At 37.6% G+C, this 19,163-nt stretch overlaps 1 protein-coding gene across 1 annotated transcript in view; it reads right to left on the bottom strand.

Moving 5' to 3' along the window:
* The window catches only part of STK32B (serine/threonine kinase 32B), a 154,582-nt gene that overhangs the window by 45,667 nt on the left and 89,752 nt on the right, over positions 1 to 19,163 (bottom strand). Inside the window, exon 5 of the mRNA XM_058839041.1 lies at positions 5,114 to 5,151. Coding sequence (XP_058695024.1) covers positions 5,114 to 5,151 — 38 coding nt within the window. The remainder of the gene's footprint in view (positions 1 to 5,113; positions 5,152 to 19,163) is intronic.

Here is a 19,163-nt window from a genome sequence, read left to right as displayed (position 1 = left end):
TTGTAAATCTCAGAACAGTAACATTTTGAAGTACATTCAAATCTGACTTGCTCTCAGAAAGTCAAACCCTATGAAGAATTTAAAAAGCCTCTCTGGGGTCATCTGTACCATGTATGAGAACCTAAGCTTGTACCCACGCGAGCTTGGCATGACTTGGCAGTCTGACACATATCATTAGGGAGATTGGTAGAAATTGCATGGCTGTAGATGGGTTCAGCAAAGCTGTGCACTTCAAAAAGTTAGGCTGTTGAATGGCCATGTAGGCATGTAAGTTTAGACACACTTTCAAAGTCTAGACACTTTCAAAATCTAGACAGCTTCAGGTCGATGTATTATGCTGGAACCTTTTGTCGCATTAATCAGCATTGGAGGATTAAACAAGATAGAGTCCCTGCAAATTGTCTCACAGGCATCAGTATACAGCAATAATATTGTCCATTCTGGTATTCAGAAGTTAATATTGAGATTCCAGCAATTTATTTTTGGGTAGGTTTTTTCATCCCATTTTTGGTTTTAATGCCAAGATTGCTCATTGGCTACATCTTTCAGTTTTGCTGAGAGCTTTCAAATGAGAGCTGAAATGTATTCAAGGAAATAGAGTTTTAAGGAAAACTTTGATGATCACAAATCAATATAATAAATGAATTCCAGCTTCAATTAATTTTGTTCACTCATAAGTGAAATGATTTTTCTGAGTAAAATACATCTAAGAAACACCCAAAACCCAGTAACATGTAAATAGCCCTGTTAAGTCTAAGAGTGAAATATTAGATCTGTGATTTCAGTATGGAGAGCCATCAGGAGACAGTTTCAAAATTAGAAATAGCAATCATTTAGTGAAATTAGCAAGTAGGTCCTTCAACATTAACAACTAGCTAGTGAGTCTTCACATAATCTGTATTTAAGCTAAGGATGCTAACACGGGATCTTAAGGAAGATTAAAGTTCTCTTCACTCAAGGAAGCACCAGAAAAGGTCTCAGAAAAGGTTACTGAAAGCTGTTAATTATATGGAAATCATGAGCCAGGAAATGTTTCAAGCACAAGAAGCTGGAGGTTGGGTGAGTACGTGCGAAAGTCCCACAAAAACTAGTCTTTTTTATATTCTGCTCTATCATTCACTTTTTTGAGACTCCTGGACATAAGAAATTCAATTAGATGGGTTGTTAATCCACTGTGGTTGCTCTTCTGCTCCAAAATGGAAAGCCTGGATATTCATAACTTTATCTATGGCAAGAGAGAGAGGGGCAAAACATCTCCCCAGCAGGGAGACTTTAAAAAAGCTGAGGGTCTTCTGCTGACAGGAGGGTGCTGACAGAGGTTTTGAATATCTTGAATCCTGTGATTGTAAGTTATTTTTCATCAAATCCTAGAATTCTAGATGTTTGGGGATTTTTTGAATGAAGAATGTTTTAAAACATATTAAAGAAAACACTTTTCTTTCTTGAAGGATGGTAAATTTCTACAATTTGTTGCTCCAGGAGGTTGTGGGGGCCAATATCAGCTGCAGCTTCAAGGAGGCAGCAAACAAACTCATTAACAAGACTTCCTTCACATTCTAAATGGAATATACAAAGATGTTCTACTATCGTACCACAAAAATTTGTGGGTAGCTTCAGGCAGCATTGCAGCCTCTGATGGCAAAGAGGCAAAAGGCATATTCCACAAATTATGTTTCCTCTTGTCGCCAGTTACAACAAAATACTGGGCAAGGTCTTGGATCTGACCTAGCAGGGAGTTTTTCCTCAGTAAACAAGCAGGGATTGTGCTGCATCTCATGAAACACTCTTGTGGAAAACCTGCCTAAGAGGAATTCAAACTTTTGCAGGTTTTTTGTAAACAGGTTGTAATGATGGTGTGGTCACTTAGTACAAGGCTCAGTCTGGATGCAAAAGTAGATCTTGGAATTTCTGCAAAACTACCAAAAAGGTTAATTTTAATGGCGCTACCAAACAGCTATAGAAATAATGTCATCTTCTCTTAAAAAGTCAATTTGCTAATCTGTTTGCCACTGCTTGTTTTTCTGCATTTAAGAAATTGTCTCTTTGACATCGTAGTTTATAGATTGTGCAAACTTTTAAAGATATCTTTCATTTTTTGATATTTAGAAAAAAATACAACATGAACCAGAATTAGATTCCAGATCAAAATGCTGTAACTTCAGTTATATTTTTCTAAACCATTAAAATGAAAGGAATAGAAGAGGAACCAGAATTCTGTCATTGAGAGAACTCTAAACTACTTTTCTCTGTACAATACAATTGTAAGAGTTCTCCTGAAACACTAGGTAGGTGCTTCAGCTGTCACTGGAATAATTCTGTTTCAGATATATGTTAGCAGAACAGAGAACTACTGCTAAATTTAGAGATTAGTGTTAGTCATAAAAGGAAGAGCTTCCTGGGAAAACTGAGAAAGAAACATCATAAAAAGGAGCTTTATTGATTGAATTAATTTCCTTGGAGGGTCTGATTGTGGTTCAGAGAATGAACCCTGAAACCATCTCTACTTTCTCTCCTCAGAGATGAGATACATATTCTCTCCAGGAGACCATGCAATCGTCCTCTGATATGGGCTGAACACTATTTTTAATAGCTGTTTTTCCCTCTGTCACATACCACTATGCTTTTCAGGATCATCAAACATTTCCACTGATGCATCTGAACATGTGATCAGCAGTGCTGAGATGTGGCTTTGATGAAAAACATATGGACATTCCTCTGCCGGAGTGATTTTGAATATGCTGTATATGTTTCTGTGTTGTTTTTTTATTTGTAAATTAGATTGATAAGTTTTAAGAAAAATCTTTTGCTTTCATTACTTCTGTATTCCTGAGGTATGTTCCCTAAGCCTGAGGCATGTTGCCTAAGCCATACAGATAAATTATAGTGAAACTAATTTTACTAACCACAAATATCTATAATATGTATATGTTATGGTATATGTATCTTGGTTATATGTTATGAAAGTTAGTAAATTTAACTGCTTGAAGATGTACGGCAATGTGAATGGTGCAACATTAAATTTTTACTTCAGCCAGAATAAGTTTCTTCAGTGAGGCCAAAGAAATCTAAGTCACTGAGACAAAGTCTCAGTCAGAAATGTTTTGCATAGAAATGTTTTGCATATCCAATTACATAATATTTTGTGTAAGTATAATTTGTTTAATGGACTGTAAGAAGGACCTAGGGGTAAAGTCAAGTGTATAGGAAACTGTTGTGCCATCTTAGAGGCCACAGGCTAAAATAAAGCTCCTTCCTGTGCACCTGGTTAGGCTCATATTAAGTGAATTTGTTATGCTTACTCTGCAGCCAAATATATTTGTGGTGCATATATTCAGCACATTTTTCCATTAAGTGAAATCTGATGATTTTGTTAAAATGGTGTTACAATGTTGCAGCTTAATCAGAGCTGTTAGGGACTTCAAGAATAGCTTTCTTGCAAAAGAACTTCAGTAAGGTAAGCCTGAGGTAATTAGTACAGGACAGACACTTGTCCTACTGATACTGACACATTTAGTGAGTCAAAGTCAAAATTCAGGGAATTCCTTCCCCCAGCCACATGCCAGGTCTTTGTACCTGTTTGAACGCATGAATTGATAGCTTCTGCTGACCAAGATTTGTGTGCTTGTCTGGAGAAACCTGTTGCTTCACCACCTGTCTGCAGGTGTGCTCTGAGGGAGCTTTTCTGCTGCTTTGCAGAAAAGAGGCCATCCATCCTGAAATTTCCAGGCTGCCTACAGATAACTTTGTTGCTGAATAGTTTATAATCACAAAAAAAACCCCTTCATTTTGCATTGTAGTACTCACTCTGATGTAGGTTCCTCTTTGTGATGCTTGAGTGTCCCTAGGAAAGCTCTCACACGAGGCTCGTGTTGTGCACTAATTGACCTTCATGAGGGGCAAGGAGAGCTAAAGGTGACTGTGCTTTGAAGGCAGTCAGAGATTTAACATACTCATTTTGTCTTGCTGTTGACATCTTGAATTCACCAGGACTTAAAGGCAAAATATTTCTATTTCATGCTTGTTTTCTGATACTAGAGTCTTGGGGAACATTAACACTTACAGGTCTGAAGCATTAACTTGCTGAACTTCTAGATGGTTTAAAACTCCAATATTACTAAGCCTTATTAGCTTTCAGGTTCCAAAGAACAAATATCATCTATGCAGAATGTTACCTCTTTAATCAACTTTAACTTGTATACCCAGCAGCTCTGAGATGGATTTTGAAGCATAATGCTATCACTGGCATAATTTTAATATTCTAGTTTCTCAGAGGTTATCTACTTTTTATCAATTTCAAAAGTAAATGAAGCACAAGACTTTCCCACAGTAGCAAGCACACATCTCCTTTTTCCAGCTAGGCTTTTTCCTCTATGTAATTCTGTTCTAACTGATACCAGGTTAATGCCCTCTTTACCTATATTTCTCATGTTTTCCCTATAAACAGTTGCAAGAAGATACATAAAATTTTATCTAAATACTTCTTGGAGAGAGTATATGTTTAAAATTTAAGTTTAAAGAAATCAGCTGCTTTTCTTTCATACTGTGTCTTTTATCTTTAAGAACTTGGAATTAGTAATGAAAGCGCAAAGCTGTTTATTGTTGTCTACTCCTTTTTATGTTATTTAAGCCAGAACTACATGTAGGGACACAAACTTTGCAGCCAAATTTCCAAAATCCCTATCTAGATTTTAGAAAGTATATTTTAGATATCTACATGAGAAATAATTTGCTATGTGGAATTTCTTAGCCCTGCAGAAGTTCTAAAAGAGGAAATAAAGTGTTTGGTACTGTTCTATTGATAGGCACCTAAAAAGGGTTTATTGTGATTCACAGAATCCTGTTAATAAAATACTAACTCCTTTTTATCAAGTGTCCCTGCTGATCTCAATTCATATTAAATTCCTTTGTATTCAGACCTTGAAAATTGCTGATCCACAATTTCTTTGGCAATAGGAGGGAAAACTCCAAAATCCACAAGGTGTTCTGAGGGAGCTTTCTGAGAAAGCCCAGATTTAGGTAAGAATTCAACATCAGAGTTTGATTTACAAAGCATGTCATGAGCATGCCACTGAGACCTCAGGAATTAGAGATTCTGAGAAAAAGCAATACTCACCATGTTCATCCAGTAGTATGTTGTCAGGTTTGATGTCCCTGGAAAATAAAGAAAGGAAAATGTTACATTTTGTACCCAAAGGAAATCTGCAATTTTAAAGTTTTCCCCATTTGGGTATGAGGACTAAGTCACTTAAATCATTACAAACCCTAAGAAAATCATATAATATGTAAAGGCAAATGATTTTTATCAACATATTTTTGCTGCCTTGAGAAAATATGCATACTAAAGAGGCTCTCTGGGTTTCCATTTAGTGTTTTGTTTTCATATGGTTAGCATTGACATGGGTCTGGTTTTCAAGATTATGTGCTTTATTCTTTATAGCAGCTGTAAAAATGAGAAGGCAGATTTGCATCTAGAAGGTGCCTGATTGCTTCATGGATTCCACATTTGACAGAAATCATTTAATTGGAAACATGGGTGGTTTACTCTGTCTGCCAGACCCTGCTAATCTGCCATGCATGGTCACTCACATACTGCAGAGTCCTGTGATCTGTCTTGTGCTGAGTATGTCCAGCAGCTCTGCTTTCACTCCCAAATCTCCACTTGGCTCTCTGTAGCCAAGTACCATGCTGGGGAAAGGAGCAGGGATAAGGGAAAGTGGAGATTATGACAGGCTGAAGCATCAGCTCAACTCTGTAATTTTTGGCACAAGAGAACAATATTGCCCTAGAGAGTTGCACTTTCAGGATTATTTTCTGTTGACCTAAGTTCATACCGCTGTGAGGAGGGATGGAAACACCCCACCACTGTCAGGCATTCCCACCCTCTTTCTTGGTCCAGAATTATTGCCATTGGTGTGGGCTTGTTCAGGTCCGTAAACAGAAGATTCACCTCTTCACTTTGCTGGCTGGGTCAGGCCCTGTGGCTTGGTGAGCAGTGTTGGGTGACCCTGCCTCATCACTGGCTGCTTGCACTTCATGCACTTTTGAAACTGTTTGCTCTTGGTAAGACATTGCCAGAGCAGCAGAGGCATCTGACCGCCCTTAGCAACAGTTTTGGCCCTTGGGCTGAACTTTCAACTTTAGAATGTCTGCAAATGAACTTCAAACAGTCCCACCTCTGTAATCTCTTTTAGGTAAGAGATGGCTTGATCATTTAAATTTAAACATTTCCTAAGAAAGTTTTTTCACAACGTGCCCATAAATGGAATAATCAAAAAGTGAAGTGTTACAAAAGTAAAATGTGTTACACCAGAATATTTTTTTTCCAAATTTAAAGTAGAGAAAGACTTCTAAAGTAAACATTACACAGGAAAAAATATAGCAATATCAATTATAATATGTTTATTTCTTGCATGATATGAGTTCAGTCATCACCTAAATTTCATGTCTTTATTGACGGAAGGAAACCTACTCTTAGCGTTCTGCATTCCACAATTTCTAGCCCTTGCTGAGAATCATATGAAATTATGAAGTAATCCAAGATTATTTTTATAATTTGTATAGTGGCAACTGAGGAAACACAGAATAAATAAGAAATTAATTTGAATAATTTTCTGGAAATTTGGAAATTATGTAGAATAAATATATATATATGTATATGTATATGTCTTTGTAAGGAACAGGATCTCATGATGAATAACTATCTGGAATGGAAATTTAAAGTTATACCAATATTTCAGTGTGAAATACTTTCTTCTGAACAACTTACGGGCTACCTATAGCTGTCTAATTCAGCAGCAGTTCTAGTTATTTAAAAGTGTAATAAAAGGAACATCTGTCCTAGAGCCTGTTTCACCCAAAATATTCCCAAAATCACCCAAATCTGTCTTTCCTGTCCCATGTAATCACTTGGCATATCATTTATCATATTATAATCTTTCCTTCCCTGATTTCATATGGGTGAAGTAGTGAGACAAACTGTAGGAATAAATATATTTGTTTATATTATGAAACATGGTTGTGTTTGTTTGAATTTGGAGTTTTGTGTTTTGTTGAATTTGTTTGAATTAGCATGGGAGATTCTATGCAATTCTAAATGTAATGTCATATCTAATCTCTCAACTGATGATATAATTTTTGAAAGAGCTACTGCTCAGATGGTTTCTATATTTGCTAGTGACAATATGGTCTTTGGTTTCTGAAAACTGTTTTGTGATAAGAGTTTGAATTGTGATTTCCTGTTGAATAGTCTTTGTGGTTGATTTGTGACTTGAAAATAGCAATAACTTTCCATGAAAGTAAGTAAGTAAGTAAGTAATAGTTTTGACAGCTGAATTAAATATTTTAAACTTTATCTTCACAAATTTTAACTCTGCACTTCTCACATGTGTAAAAAGATTGGGGGTCATACACAAGTATATTTGGGTCTTTTTGTGGCTTCCTAAAATCAATGATACATTCAACAATGCTCCAAACTCTTTTCCCCAGTTTAAGAAAACTAAGAATTAGAATTATACAGTCATTAGCACTTCACCAAGAATAAAACTGTTCAAAAGGTGAAATTCATCTTTATGAGCTACTGTCATGTGTATAACAATACAGCACCCAGGGATTGCTCATTACAAGACAGTGCCTTTTCTATCTTTTTTTTGAAGAAGAAATTTTAATATCTGCTATGGTATTGCATCAATAAACAGACTATACATTTTTATCGCCACCAGAAAAGACATCAACAAATCCACTTGACAACTGTATGTATCATCAGATATATTCTTCATTCAGTTTGTGTCCGTAATGTTTGGAAAGTTGAGTGGTAAAATTAGATCTGTGCTTATCTTTCCATAACTAATTCAGGCAGTGGCTGATAGTTGTTACAGATGTGCACAAACCATGAAGCCTTTCCCGCCTAAGGGATGTTCCCCACTGCTGGCTTTGCTCATTTTGCTCCCAGGCAGGATGTAGCTGGCACCACAGGGCGTATGGCCTTGCACACAGCAGCGCAACCCCTCTGTCCCTGAGGCAACCTGATGGGCTCATAACCCTGCCTCAGACCTCAAACAGGCCCTTTCAAACTGCTTTCACAGCCAGTAAAAGTCGTGGGCTGTCTTCAGCCAGGAGCTAAACAAGTTTATTAAGTAAGACCCTGCTGTTTTGGGGTCACACGCCTGGAGACATGCCAGAGACACGGATTCACGTGGCAGGTGAGAAAGACGAGCACAGGATCACCATGCCAAGTGTGCCTTCCAGCAGCTCTCTGCTGTGTGATTGTCCCCAGCTTACACGTGCTCCAGAAGCTCTGTTCTCCATGGGAAGCTGGTTGAGAGCTCTAGAGACCGTGAGGAGCAGGGCACTGCGCTGCCCGCTGCCAGCCGGCTGCAGGCCAGAGAGGGTTCCGTGGCATCGAGGGGAGGACTGGGCAGGCCCAGGTGCATTGCAAGCTGCTGGATGTGTTCAGAACTGAGGGCTGCTGGAGTCTTATATTTAGTTCCTCTAGATAAATACTCTAATTAAATTCACTAAACCACTGCTTTGGTGAATTTAAAAGATAAATCCTCTTTAGTTAAGCAGTTTAAATTCAAAAATACTGTGTAAGTGAAATTCTGGTTTGATTACACATCAATTTTTCTGAAAAAATTTCCCATTAGCAAGGTGTTTAAACAGCAGGGTGTGAAATGCAGCACCTTAACTTCAGGATTTTCCTGTTATACATATACCTGGTTAAGAGAATTAATTGAAACCCTCATTTCATAATCCAAGTACTTTGAGCCAGCTCATAGGAGAAATTGAAGGACTTTTGCAGGGATAATCACCACGGTTTGGAACCAGACATGCCCTGGGCTTCTCTCTGACCATTCATCAAGCAAGGACAGGCGGAGCTATGGAAACATCCTTGACACTGATTTCATAAATACAGCTTTGTCAGTCTGTACAGCACTCCAACTGTTTTTGTACACAAAAATATTAGGGCCACATAGAAATGAGAGTAGAAAAACCTTCAAAGTCTTTTTCTCAGTGACAGGACAAGGCATAACTAACATAAAAGCTGACTCAAGAAACTCAAAGGTGTGAACAATTGAGAAAAAAATGAAAAACCCCACATTTAATTGCCACTTCTTGATATTACCTGTGAAACCACTTCTAAATTTTTTTAATTGCCTTAGCTACTAATATCAAAATAAAGCTGCCTGAAGGATGAAGGTTGAGTAAGAAGATGTTACATATAATTTCTAAGTAGGAAAGAATGATTAATAATCTACCTGTGTCTTCTATAATATCTAGTCTGTGTGTGCATCCCATGGGCTTGAAGATTTTCTCTCTGCCTGGAGTAAAACCATGCACATGGCTCAACTCATGCTCACTGCATGTGCCAGTCAGTGTCCTTCCTGGAAAAGCTCAGTGAAGCAGAAGCAGGTTTCTAAATCAGGAGGTGGAGAAGTCACGCAGTCTTCATCCTCATTGGTTTTCAAGACCTGACTGGATAAATCCCAAATAACCTGTTCTGATCTGAAGGCTGGCCCTGCTTTGGGAAGATCATTATACTGGAGGTCTCTGGAGGACCCTTCCACCCCGAATTAGTTTGAGTCTATGAAAAATAATGTAACCAGCTTCAAAGACTGTCTTACTTTCCTTCCTTTTGACTGCAAGGAATTTCATGAAAGATTGAACGAACTGGTGAGACAACTGTATATGTGGAATTTAGTGAGCCTTTGATATAGTCCATAGCAGCTGGCAGCAAGGGAGAGCTTTCAGCTCTTAAATTCTATCACAGGGATTGAATGCTCATGAAGAAAATATTAGGAATAAATAGCCTATCTTCATCCTGAAATGAGGTTAAAATTGAAATGCCCTGGAGTTCAGCACTGGAGAGGTGTAACACAATATTTATTAGCTATGTAAGTGATAAAAGAATGAGGATTATATCACCTGATGAAAACTGAGAAATCTCAGTAGGAATGTTCAAATCTAGATGACTGTATTGCCAGTGTCAGGAATTATATATATGTGTATATATATATATATATGTATATATATCTCAAAAGGGGGGAGTATGAATTGCTCGCCTGGATTAATGACCATAAATAGCCTTCCAGAGGTCATACTTTTGTGTCCCTAATTAGATTCAATAATTCTAAAAAAAGGACCGAAAAACATGTGATGATGCCACTTGCTCTAAAACTTGACATTCAGTACAATCTCAAAAAAAGTTTCATGTGATATGATCAATCAGGACTTCATAATTTTTGTCTCTGTTTTCACTGAGTGGACTTGAAACATCTGTCTCCAAAAGAAAGGAGTATCTCTGGTGAATTCAACCATGAATTTCCCAGTTTTCTCAAGAAAAAAATTGATGGCTGGTTCATTGGCTACCACTTCACATTGATTACAACTAATTTTAAGTAGGTTACGGAAAATTGTTGGAAAAAGGTGCTATGCCTTTTAAATTTAAAATGCCGTAGGTCCTTTCAGTTGTATAATTTCTTAGGATCTGTAAGAAAATGGTCAGGAAAGATCAAAGACTAAACAAAAAAATTCCTTGTGAATAAAGTACAAATAGATTAGATTGCTCAGTTAACAGCAGAGACATGTAAGACGTGATGAGACAAATAATAGTATCTACATGGTCAAAAAACCTTCTCTATTTGCTTTTGGAACATGAATGTAGATTCATATTCCCTAAAACCAAAGTAAGCTAAACAAACAGCTTATTTATATAACAGAGAATTAAACTCAAGTTGATTACTACAAGACATAATTTCATAAAAATGCTTCTGTGGCTTAAGCAAAGATTTAACCATTGATGTGAATAACAAATACCAGCTAGAGTTACTCCAGCTTAGATTAATCGAGTTGCTCAAGGAAAGCACTTCTACAGAAAATACAGACACTGTCTACCCCTCACCTTTTTGAAACACACCTGTAATAACACCAAACACAAGATCTGTGCTTTCCTTAAACCTGTGGGTATTGAAAAATTATCACTGGATAATCCATCTGTTTTAGTCTTCCTTTCAATTTTGCTGCACACTTATACAAACCACAGACTTAGTTTCTGCCATGTTTAATTTTGGGATTTTTGCTTTTGCCTACATTTTCTCATTTTATCAAAAGATTTCAAGTGTTTCCAACACAGGGACAGCTATTCTTTGCCAGTCCAAACAGCTTTTTAATATTATCGGCTTATAATGGCTCTGTATAGGTCTGAATTCACTGGTGTAATAACCCCTAACCCTTAATTTGGTATCAGCCAAAACTCAATACATTTTTTCAGATTTTAGTCTGATATGTTTAATTCTTTGCCTTGCTGGCTCAGACCAGGATCTAATATATTATCACATTTCCATTCTCTTGAGATTCTAAACTCTGACAGTACCATATATGAGCATTCCAGTTGATAGCAGTTATGCCAGCATGACTTATAATGGAGTATTTCTACTTTTTAATGATAATTGATTTCCTCAAAAGGAGGATAACTGAGGCTTCAACTTTCATTAACCAAAGGCAAATTAAAGAGAAAACACAGTTCTTTACCAACTGATGAAATTAAGCCTTAGATTTTTAGAAGTAGGTTCTGCCTGATTTTTTTGACTAGAAAGAAGACACATAACCACTTTCATTCAAAGGACAGAATCTAGCATATAAAAGACAGGGTGAATTGCAATAAGTGGGTTCAGACTGAATATATAAAACAACTTCCACAACAGAAAACAGAGAGAGGAACAGGATTCCCAGAGTGGTTGTATGGTCACCATCCCTGGAGCTTTTCAATACATAAGTCCCTGGGAAGAGTGGTCTGGTGTTGCATCTGATCATGCTTTAATTAGAAAGTTGGACTGGAGACCTCTAGGTTCAGGTTCCTTTCTACCTGAATTTTGCCTATGATGATTCATGTTTAGACAAGTTCTGCAGGGAGAAAAGAGACCTTTCTCCACCCATCAAGTCAGAGCAGAAGTTGAGTAACTTCCTATAAATGACAGCCAGCATTGCAGCCCATAGCCAGCCTCTTCCAAGGCAGTGGTGATGCCTAGAACCCATGGAAAACAAAACTCCGTGGTCCCAAGGTCTGGGTGTAGTAACCCAAAATTTATATGTGAATCACTGAAAATTCATTGGCTTACAGTGAAGGCAGCCCATGTCCTTGAAGAACATGAAGGGATTTTTTCTTAAAGATAGTTTCAACACATCCACAGAGAAATTAAATTAGATGGATTTTGCATTCTCACAAGGATTCAGAAGAGGCAGGATTGAGAAAAAGGCCCATGAGGTCAGAAGAATTATTACATCAGCTTCAGCAGACAGTGTTTCCACTCTAATAAAGGTCTCTACATTTTTCTCTTTAGTGCTAACAACCCAACTCTTGTGTAGGATAAACGTTAAAATATTGAGTTAAAGGTTTTTTCTTAATCATGTAGCTCGTGTCTAATGATAATATTTTTAGTATTTTTTTTCTCTACATAGAAATTGGCATTAAGATTAATACTAGATGCATAGCAATTCTCAACAGCCATAAAAAGAGCAAAGAGTTAGGAAATATAAGCTTCAGCTATGGGTTATTTGAGTTCACATGAGACATCACTGGATGAGAGCACTGAAGTGAGCCACATAATGTATGATAAAGGGTTTTCTGCTGGTTATGGAAAGAAAGGTAAACAAATTCTGATTTTCACAGAGAGGGAACTTATTTCCTTCCCATTTGTTATTACACTCACAAATAATACAAATGTCCAAGACAGGCAGTTCATAAAAGAAGTGACTGCATAGATATTGAGGTTTTCTTTAGCTGAATTTATTGATGCTTTGGATAAAGGAAAAGTCAATATATATTAGCTAGTGTACAGCCAAGAGATTAATTTTTCCAAACATGTTTTTGTTGTGTGAGGGTGGCACAGGAATGAGGTATCTTCCAGAGCTGAACTGTGCAGGGCACCTACCAGGAGGACTGGCTCAAGAAATAGCCTTAATGAAATGTGATGCATCTTTTCTTCTTCTCTTCAGCACCTCGTCACTCATCTTTTTATTTTTTTGTTCCTGACCAACACTGTTCCTAGTTTCCAGAACTGCTCAATGGTTTTAAAAAAAGATCATAGTAAGAATCTCAGAGTTCTTTATTTACAATTAGATTAATGGAAAATGAAAGGTTTTGACAGCTCCAGACCTCTGATTGTTCATATACTACTTACTTAGATCTCAGCAGTAATTGCTGCCACTTACTGTCCTTTCATAAAAAAAATCTTCAGAGCCTTCGGTTCCTGCTCAAATGAATGTTGTGACATTATATGACCCTGTGCATCACTGTAACTTTGAAATTTAAATAATTCAGTAAAACTGAAAATAAGCTGAGAAGACGAGGTATTAGATTATTCTGTTTTTCTCTGCAATTCCCACTCCTGAGCTTTAATTCAGAAACAAAAAATCACAACTACTTCCAACTACTTGTCTGGTAGCAAGCATTTGCTCCTAATCAAACTCCCATCATCCGGTCCATTATCACATTTTGGTGCCTTTTCTTTCTGTGGGACCGCCTGTGTGGCAAGACCATTTTCTAGTCTATGAAATATATAACTGCTGTAATAATTTTGACAAGTGAAAAAGCTCTCACCCTTGAAGGCCTCTGGAGGCCCTACCTCTCCCTATGTTCATCTAAAGAATATCTGCACACCTGGCTTAAGGCTTGGGATTGTAGTGCCAGTTATATAGAAAAAAGTTACTGTGACGCTGACTTGTGGGGTGCCTGGAGTTCCTTTATACTTTAGTACTGTTTTTTACCAGGTGTCCATGACATTGTTGGGTTTTCTTAACACTTGTACTAGCCAATTTCATTTAGCTCTGAAAATAAAGCTGTCAAAGAAGATATCAAAACATGTTTATTTACAAATGCCTTAACTGGAACAAGCTTGTTATTTTCCAATTTTATCCGCATGTGGAAATAGACAAATATGAAAATATCTTCAATTCTTTCCTTGTAGCAATAGGTGGCAGTAATGATATCTACATTTGTCTGGATGGTGAGTGGGCTTTGGAAGCACTATATTTGTCCGTTTTAACTTGGATAAATAACTGTAGTAGATATTGTTATCCCAGATTGAAGAAAACTACCTTTTTAGTAGTATTTTTAAAATAAAGGAATCCTATAGTTAACCTTTCAAATTTCTGGGCATATATAGCCAGATAATAATCTTCTTTGGGTAGGTTCAACTTCTGAATTTGCACAGATGTCAAATTAAAATAAAATTATTAAACACAGATTATTTCATTATGCTTTTCTTATTGAATAACCAAAATTGCTTTATCACAGAGGTAATTCTATACTGCAAGAGGAAGAAAAATAGGCAAAGATTCTTAAATGTTATAAAAGCTTGAAAGATTTGCCCAAAGGAGTCTGTGAATCTGTACTTTGTCTCCTCTGTGTTGCATTGTATGGTATCTCAGAGAAAGGGATTAAAAAGTACCACTGCAGCCTTATAAACTGAGCTTTTATATAACAAAGCCCAGGCTATATCATCCAGGATTTGTCTTCCTGACACAATGGCTCTTTTTCAACTAAGCATTTGCAAGCACAAGCAACTTGCAGGCAATCTGATGGTTAGTTTTCATTTTGCCTGAAGGACTTAAAGCAATGACAAATGTGACACTTCCTTTGCTAGAACTATTTTCCAGAGTTAATGTTACAGAGGTACAGGTCTTGGAATTCCATGCAGAGCTGAGGGGAACCCGGGACAGCTGTCAACACTGATGATGCCAAACATCACTGCATTTCAAATAAAAACCTTCTTCAGCCAAATGTTTCTTCAGATCATGTGGAGGAGTCATGCAAAATCACCACAGAGCAGTAATTTTTGATAATCTTACAGCTGATGACTAATCTTTTCTGTGGTGTAGAGTCAAGTATTATGAGACCTTATGTGTGTACAAGTACAAGGGTCAAACCACTCCGTGTGAAGCAGCTTCAAGAGCAGGTGACACCTCTGATAGCCACGGGAAGGGAACAATTCATTAGGCATTAACTGGAGCATGGCATTTGGGAAGAATTATCTGGTACAGCAGGAAAGTGTATGCATTGCAATGGTGATGCTTCTTTCCATGACCCTGTGTAGAGAGCTTTTGACTAGAAATAAGGGAGAATGTACTTGGTGTGTACTCTGCCAGCAATTGCAAAGCTATCAGTCTCCTTCCAGTAGAAAGCAAAGGCCCTCTTCCAATTTTCACAGGCAGAAATCCATGTGTGAGATGAGAGAATGAGAGAAGAAATTGATGACATTTGCCCTCTGCCTAAAGACAAATCAGGAGAGCATTGTTACTGATAAGCACATTTGGATTCATCTGTTGTAAAAAGCCAGCATCGTAAGTGCGGTGTTTTGTAATGACTGAAATTCATATAGCTGCTCCTTTGTTTTTCTCCGCATGAAATATGGAATAGATCCATTCAGATGTATCGCATCCCCAAGAGTTTGCTCAGCTTATCAGGCAAATTCAAAAAGAAAATTAACAAAACTCCAAGCACACAGGTGTGCTTGTCAGCCACTGTTCATAGTGTGTAATTACTGTATAATATCCCTAATATTTACCTTAAACCCTCTACCAACTTCTATACCCAAAAGTTAATGTGCCACCTGCTAGAAAAACAGTATCCACAGTAATATTATCACATTCTTTAAAAGCTGTTTCCTTCATCCATACCATGGTGCACCAAATTACACTCAACATGTCTGCCAACTAAGGTGTGGTTCAGCACAGTGCTCTTCATGTGCAGGACAAAGAAAGAAACAGCAACTTCTGAAGGTTTCAGGCTTTCAGCAAGTGCCCAGGCCAATGCAGCAGTGAAACTTCCCAATAAGGATGTTTTCTGCTGATCAGAGTTTCAGCAGCACAGTGCAGCAGGGAGAAGGGCTGCAGGCCAGCAATCAGGAAACAGCCATGCATGGCTGTGTTGCTCACTCTGGTCTGAAGCCTCAAATCACCCTCACCACTGACAGCATCTCCTGCTGGCTTGTACCTGTGACATGGGTACAAGTATTCAGACCTTTATTCCTCAGACTGACCACCTTGCATCCCAAAATATACACAACCAGGACATATCACCAGGAGAATATTGAATGTGTTCCACAGACAAGTGAACTTTGACGTCCTTCATAGGCTTCCCCTTCGGGGTCATTTTATGAATTTAATATATGTAAAAGTTTGATGTGGTAAACCAGGAAGGGAGGTGCACTCTATTCTAGAAAAGAAAATTATATTTCATAAATTATTAAAAACTGATGTGCTACTACCTGAAATGTCAGTAGCACATCCCATGACACCTTTTCCATGTTGAGCTTCACATATCGTAGTTATAGGCTACTATATATACTTATAATAATAAGGATAATTTTGCATGCTTTTAAGAAGGAGTATTTGCAAACAATATATATATTGCAATATATATACAATAAATAAATAAATAAATAAATATTACTGCATATTTCTGTTTAGAATAGATGAGACATGACAGGCAACATTTGACCCAAACCCAACTCCTAGTTTAGAACACCACCCTTCTAAGAAGTTTCACTGTTCTAGGAGATGTCAACAACATATTGCTTGTTGTTTGAAATCAAGCAGCCAAGTATTCTAACTCCTCTTGAAGAATCTGGATGAGGAATCAGGTATTGGCAATGCTGTTTGAGCCCACAGACTGTAGTGCCCTGGTAAACTGGTTTACTAGGCAAGAATAGAGGAGGGTTGAAGGTGAATTTAGACCGTGCAGAGAAACTGCTGTTACTGTAACTACCTGTACTGAAATGATTATCAGGATTGTTCTTGCTATTTATGCAGGTGAAAATAGATATGGGATTCTGATCTCAGGTTAAAACACTTGGATTAAATTCTATTGTGAATTGGGCATTTATATACCCATTTATTGCCATTAGATGTATAAACATCACAGTCACTGGAGTGCAGAAGCCATTCACATGACTGCCTATTTTTAGATGAACTGAAAGCTTTATAGATTCTTTTAGCTTTATAGATTTGTTGGCTAGGTTGGCTTGTTCGGACAGACAACTGAAAAAGTATAGACTCCCTCATTTAAATCTTGGTGAACTGTGGACTAAGTTTTTAAAAACATAAGAAGAATCTTGCATGCTGTGTGAAATTATGAAGACAACTGGGGATGTTCTCAAGTCAAATTATTGTAAGGTGTTATCACAGAAGTGCAGGCAGGTGTTTAAGCCTCTTGCAGGAGTCACGCTTGGGGCTCTCATTGTCTTGTTTGACGTCATCTCACACCATGAACAACGCAATCCTTCATACATGATTAATTGTGCTGTATTTCAGACACCTTGCACACTTAAGGATTTTTTTATTTGCTGCCATCAAAAAACCCATCTTTCTCATTTGCAGCATGAACCTTCTGAAGCTCTGTAATTCTTCTGTCTGTGTGAGGCTTAGAGGGAGAGGTCTGTGGAAGGAGCCCAGGGGTTCCTTGATTCCCTCCAAAGCAGGTGGACTTCACAAGTTCAGCTGTTTGTAGCATGCAGGGAACCTGGCAATACCACACAGTGGTACAACTTTTTGTTGCTTGTGTTCAACTGGAGCTACATTTCAGCTTGGGGAGTTAACATCCTGTTTCATGTAAGGAAACTTGTGACCAAGTGTTTCATAGGAGGGAACAACAGGCAATGACTGACCCCATTAACTGAAGAGTTACAGTGGTCTGATGTATAGTTCAAAAATCTAGACAACTAAAGCTTAATAATTCCATTTCTCAGTTGTAGATCTCATATGCTATTCCTTTTTGACACTGTCTCTTCCAAAAGCAAATATTAAACAATTATGATAGGACAAAAGACTGTTTGCTGGAAATGTACTTCCTTAAGTACATGCTTATAATTCTCAGTTTCAGCAGTAGAGGTACTCTGGGATTCAGGGAAATAAGCTGGTACTTTAATTACTGTTAACTTTCTTTACATATGTAAGTGCATGTATTTGCATTGGGGTGCACCTGTAAAGCATTTCTGTGACTTAGGAGATTTGCAGAAGACAGCTGAAGGATCACCACCAGGGGAAAATTCTGCAGCGTCTGAAATTAAGAGGCAAGCTATGACTCTCTGTGGGTTTTAAAGGCAGAACTCTAGATAACTAATATATTTAATTAGCGTAAAAGCTGAGAAATGCAGCAGGCTGGCAATAGGTTTTCACTCAGCAAGTCTTGTTAAGTGACTGTATTACTAATTGTTACTTATTATTGACAATACATCAATTATTTTTTATTTGATTTCATTCAAAATAGACCTCTGACACTCACTGAGTTGTCCTGTTGGTCTGATATTTTTAATAAAGATCACATCTTAATTATTGTAGCAACCTGGGGGAGAAACATAGGAAATATAAAACTGCATTTCCCCATATAATCACCTTTTCTAGAAACACACAAAGAGATTCATCTTTATGTCCGTGCATTAATTTCTATCTGCAGACCTCTAAGCAGAGGTTTTCACAGCTGGTAAATAAAGCTGTTTGACCCCTACAAGGACAAAGAAAGACATACTCAAAACCACTCAGCCTTCAGTAAATCTTATCCCTCTGACTGGGAATTCACATACTCCACCAAGCCCCTATTTCCTCTGCTCCTGCACACCTGTGTTTGCACTCTCTGCTCACTCCTAACTTTGGCTTTTAGGGTCTGACTCTTTCCATAGCAGTTCTCTCTTGCCCACTCCTACACCACTCACTGCACTCCCTGGTCTGTTCCTCAGCCATCCTAGTCCCCCTCTGGACATTTCTGCCCCACTTGATGTAGGTAGATGATATCCTTGTTTTGGTACCCTCAAATCCATGTATCTTACCATCAATTGCACTTACAAAGTACATCAAAATACACTTACAAATTACACTTCCTCTTTTATTGCTACTGTCTGTCCAAAGAGTAGATACCCTAAATATTTGCAATCTAAATTCAGCCTGATAGCAAAGACAGTATCTGAGTATAGAAAGAGGGCCCACAGTTATATCATAAACCCCTCACATTTATCTTCTAATGTAGCTGTGTCCATAATTAAAACCCCAAACTTAAAAAGAACGTTACATGTACAGTAAGAATATCACTAAAATAAAATTTGAGACTATGATGTGATTAGACACAGAATAGTCACTCTCAAAGGCCAAAAAAAGAGATTTTCTGATTTTGTATT

The sequence above is a fragment of the Poecile atricapillus genome, chromosome 4, assembly GCF_030490865.1.
Source record: "Poecile atricapillus isolate bPoeAtr1 chromosome 4, bPoeAtr1.hap1, whole genome shotgun sequence".
Lineage (NCBI taxonomy): Eukaryota > Metazoa > Chordata > Aves > Passeriformes > Paridae > Poecile > Poecile atricapillus.
The sequence above is the reverse complement of the archived record's forward strand: the minus strand, read 5'-3'. Positions and strand labels throughout refer to the sequence as shown.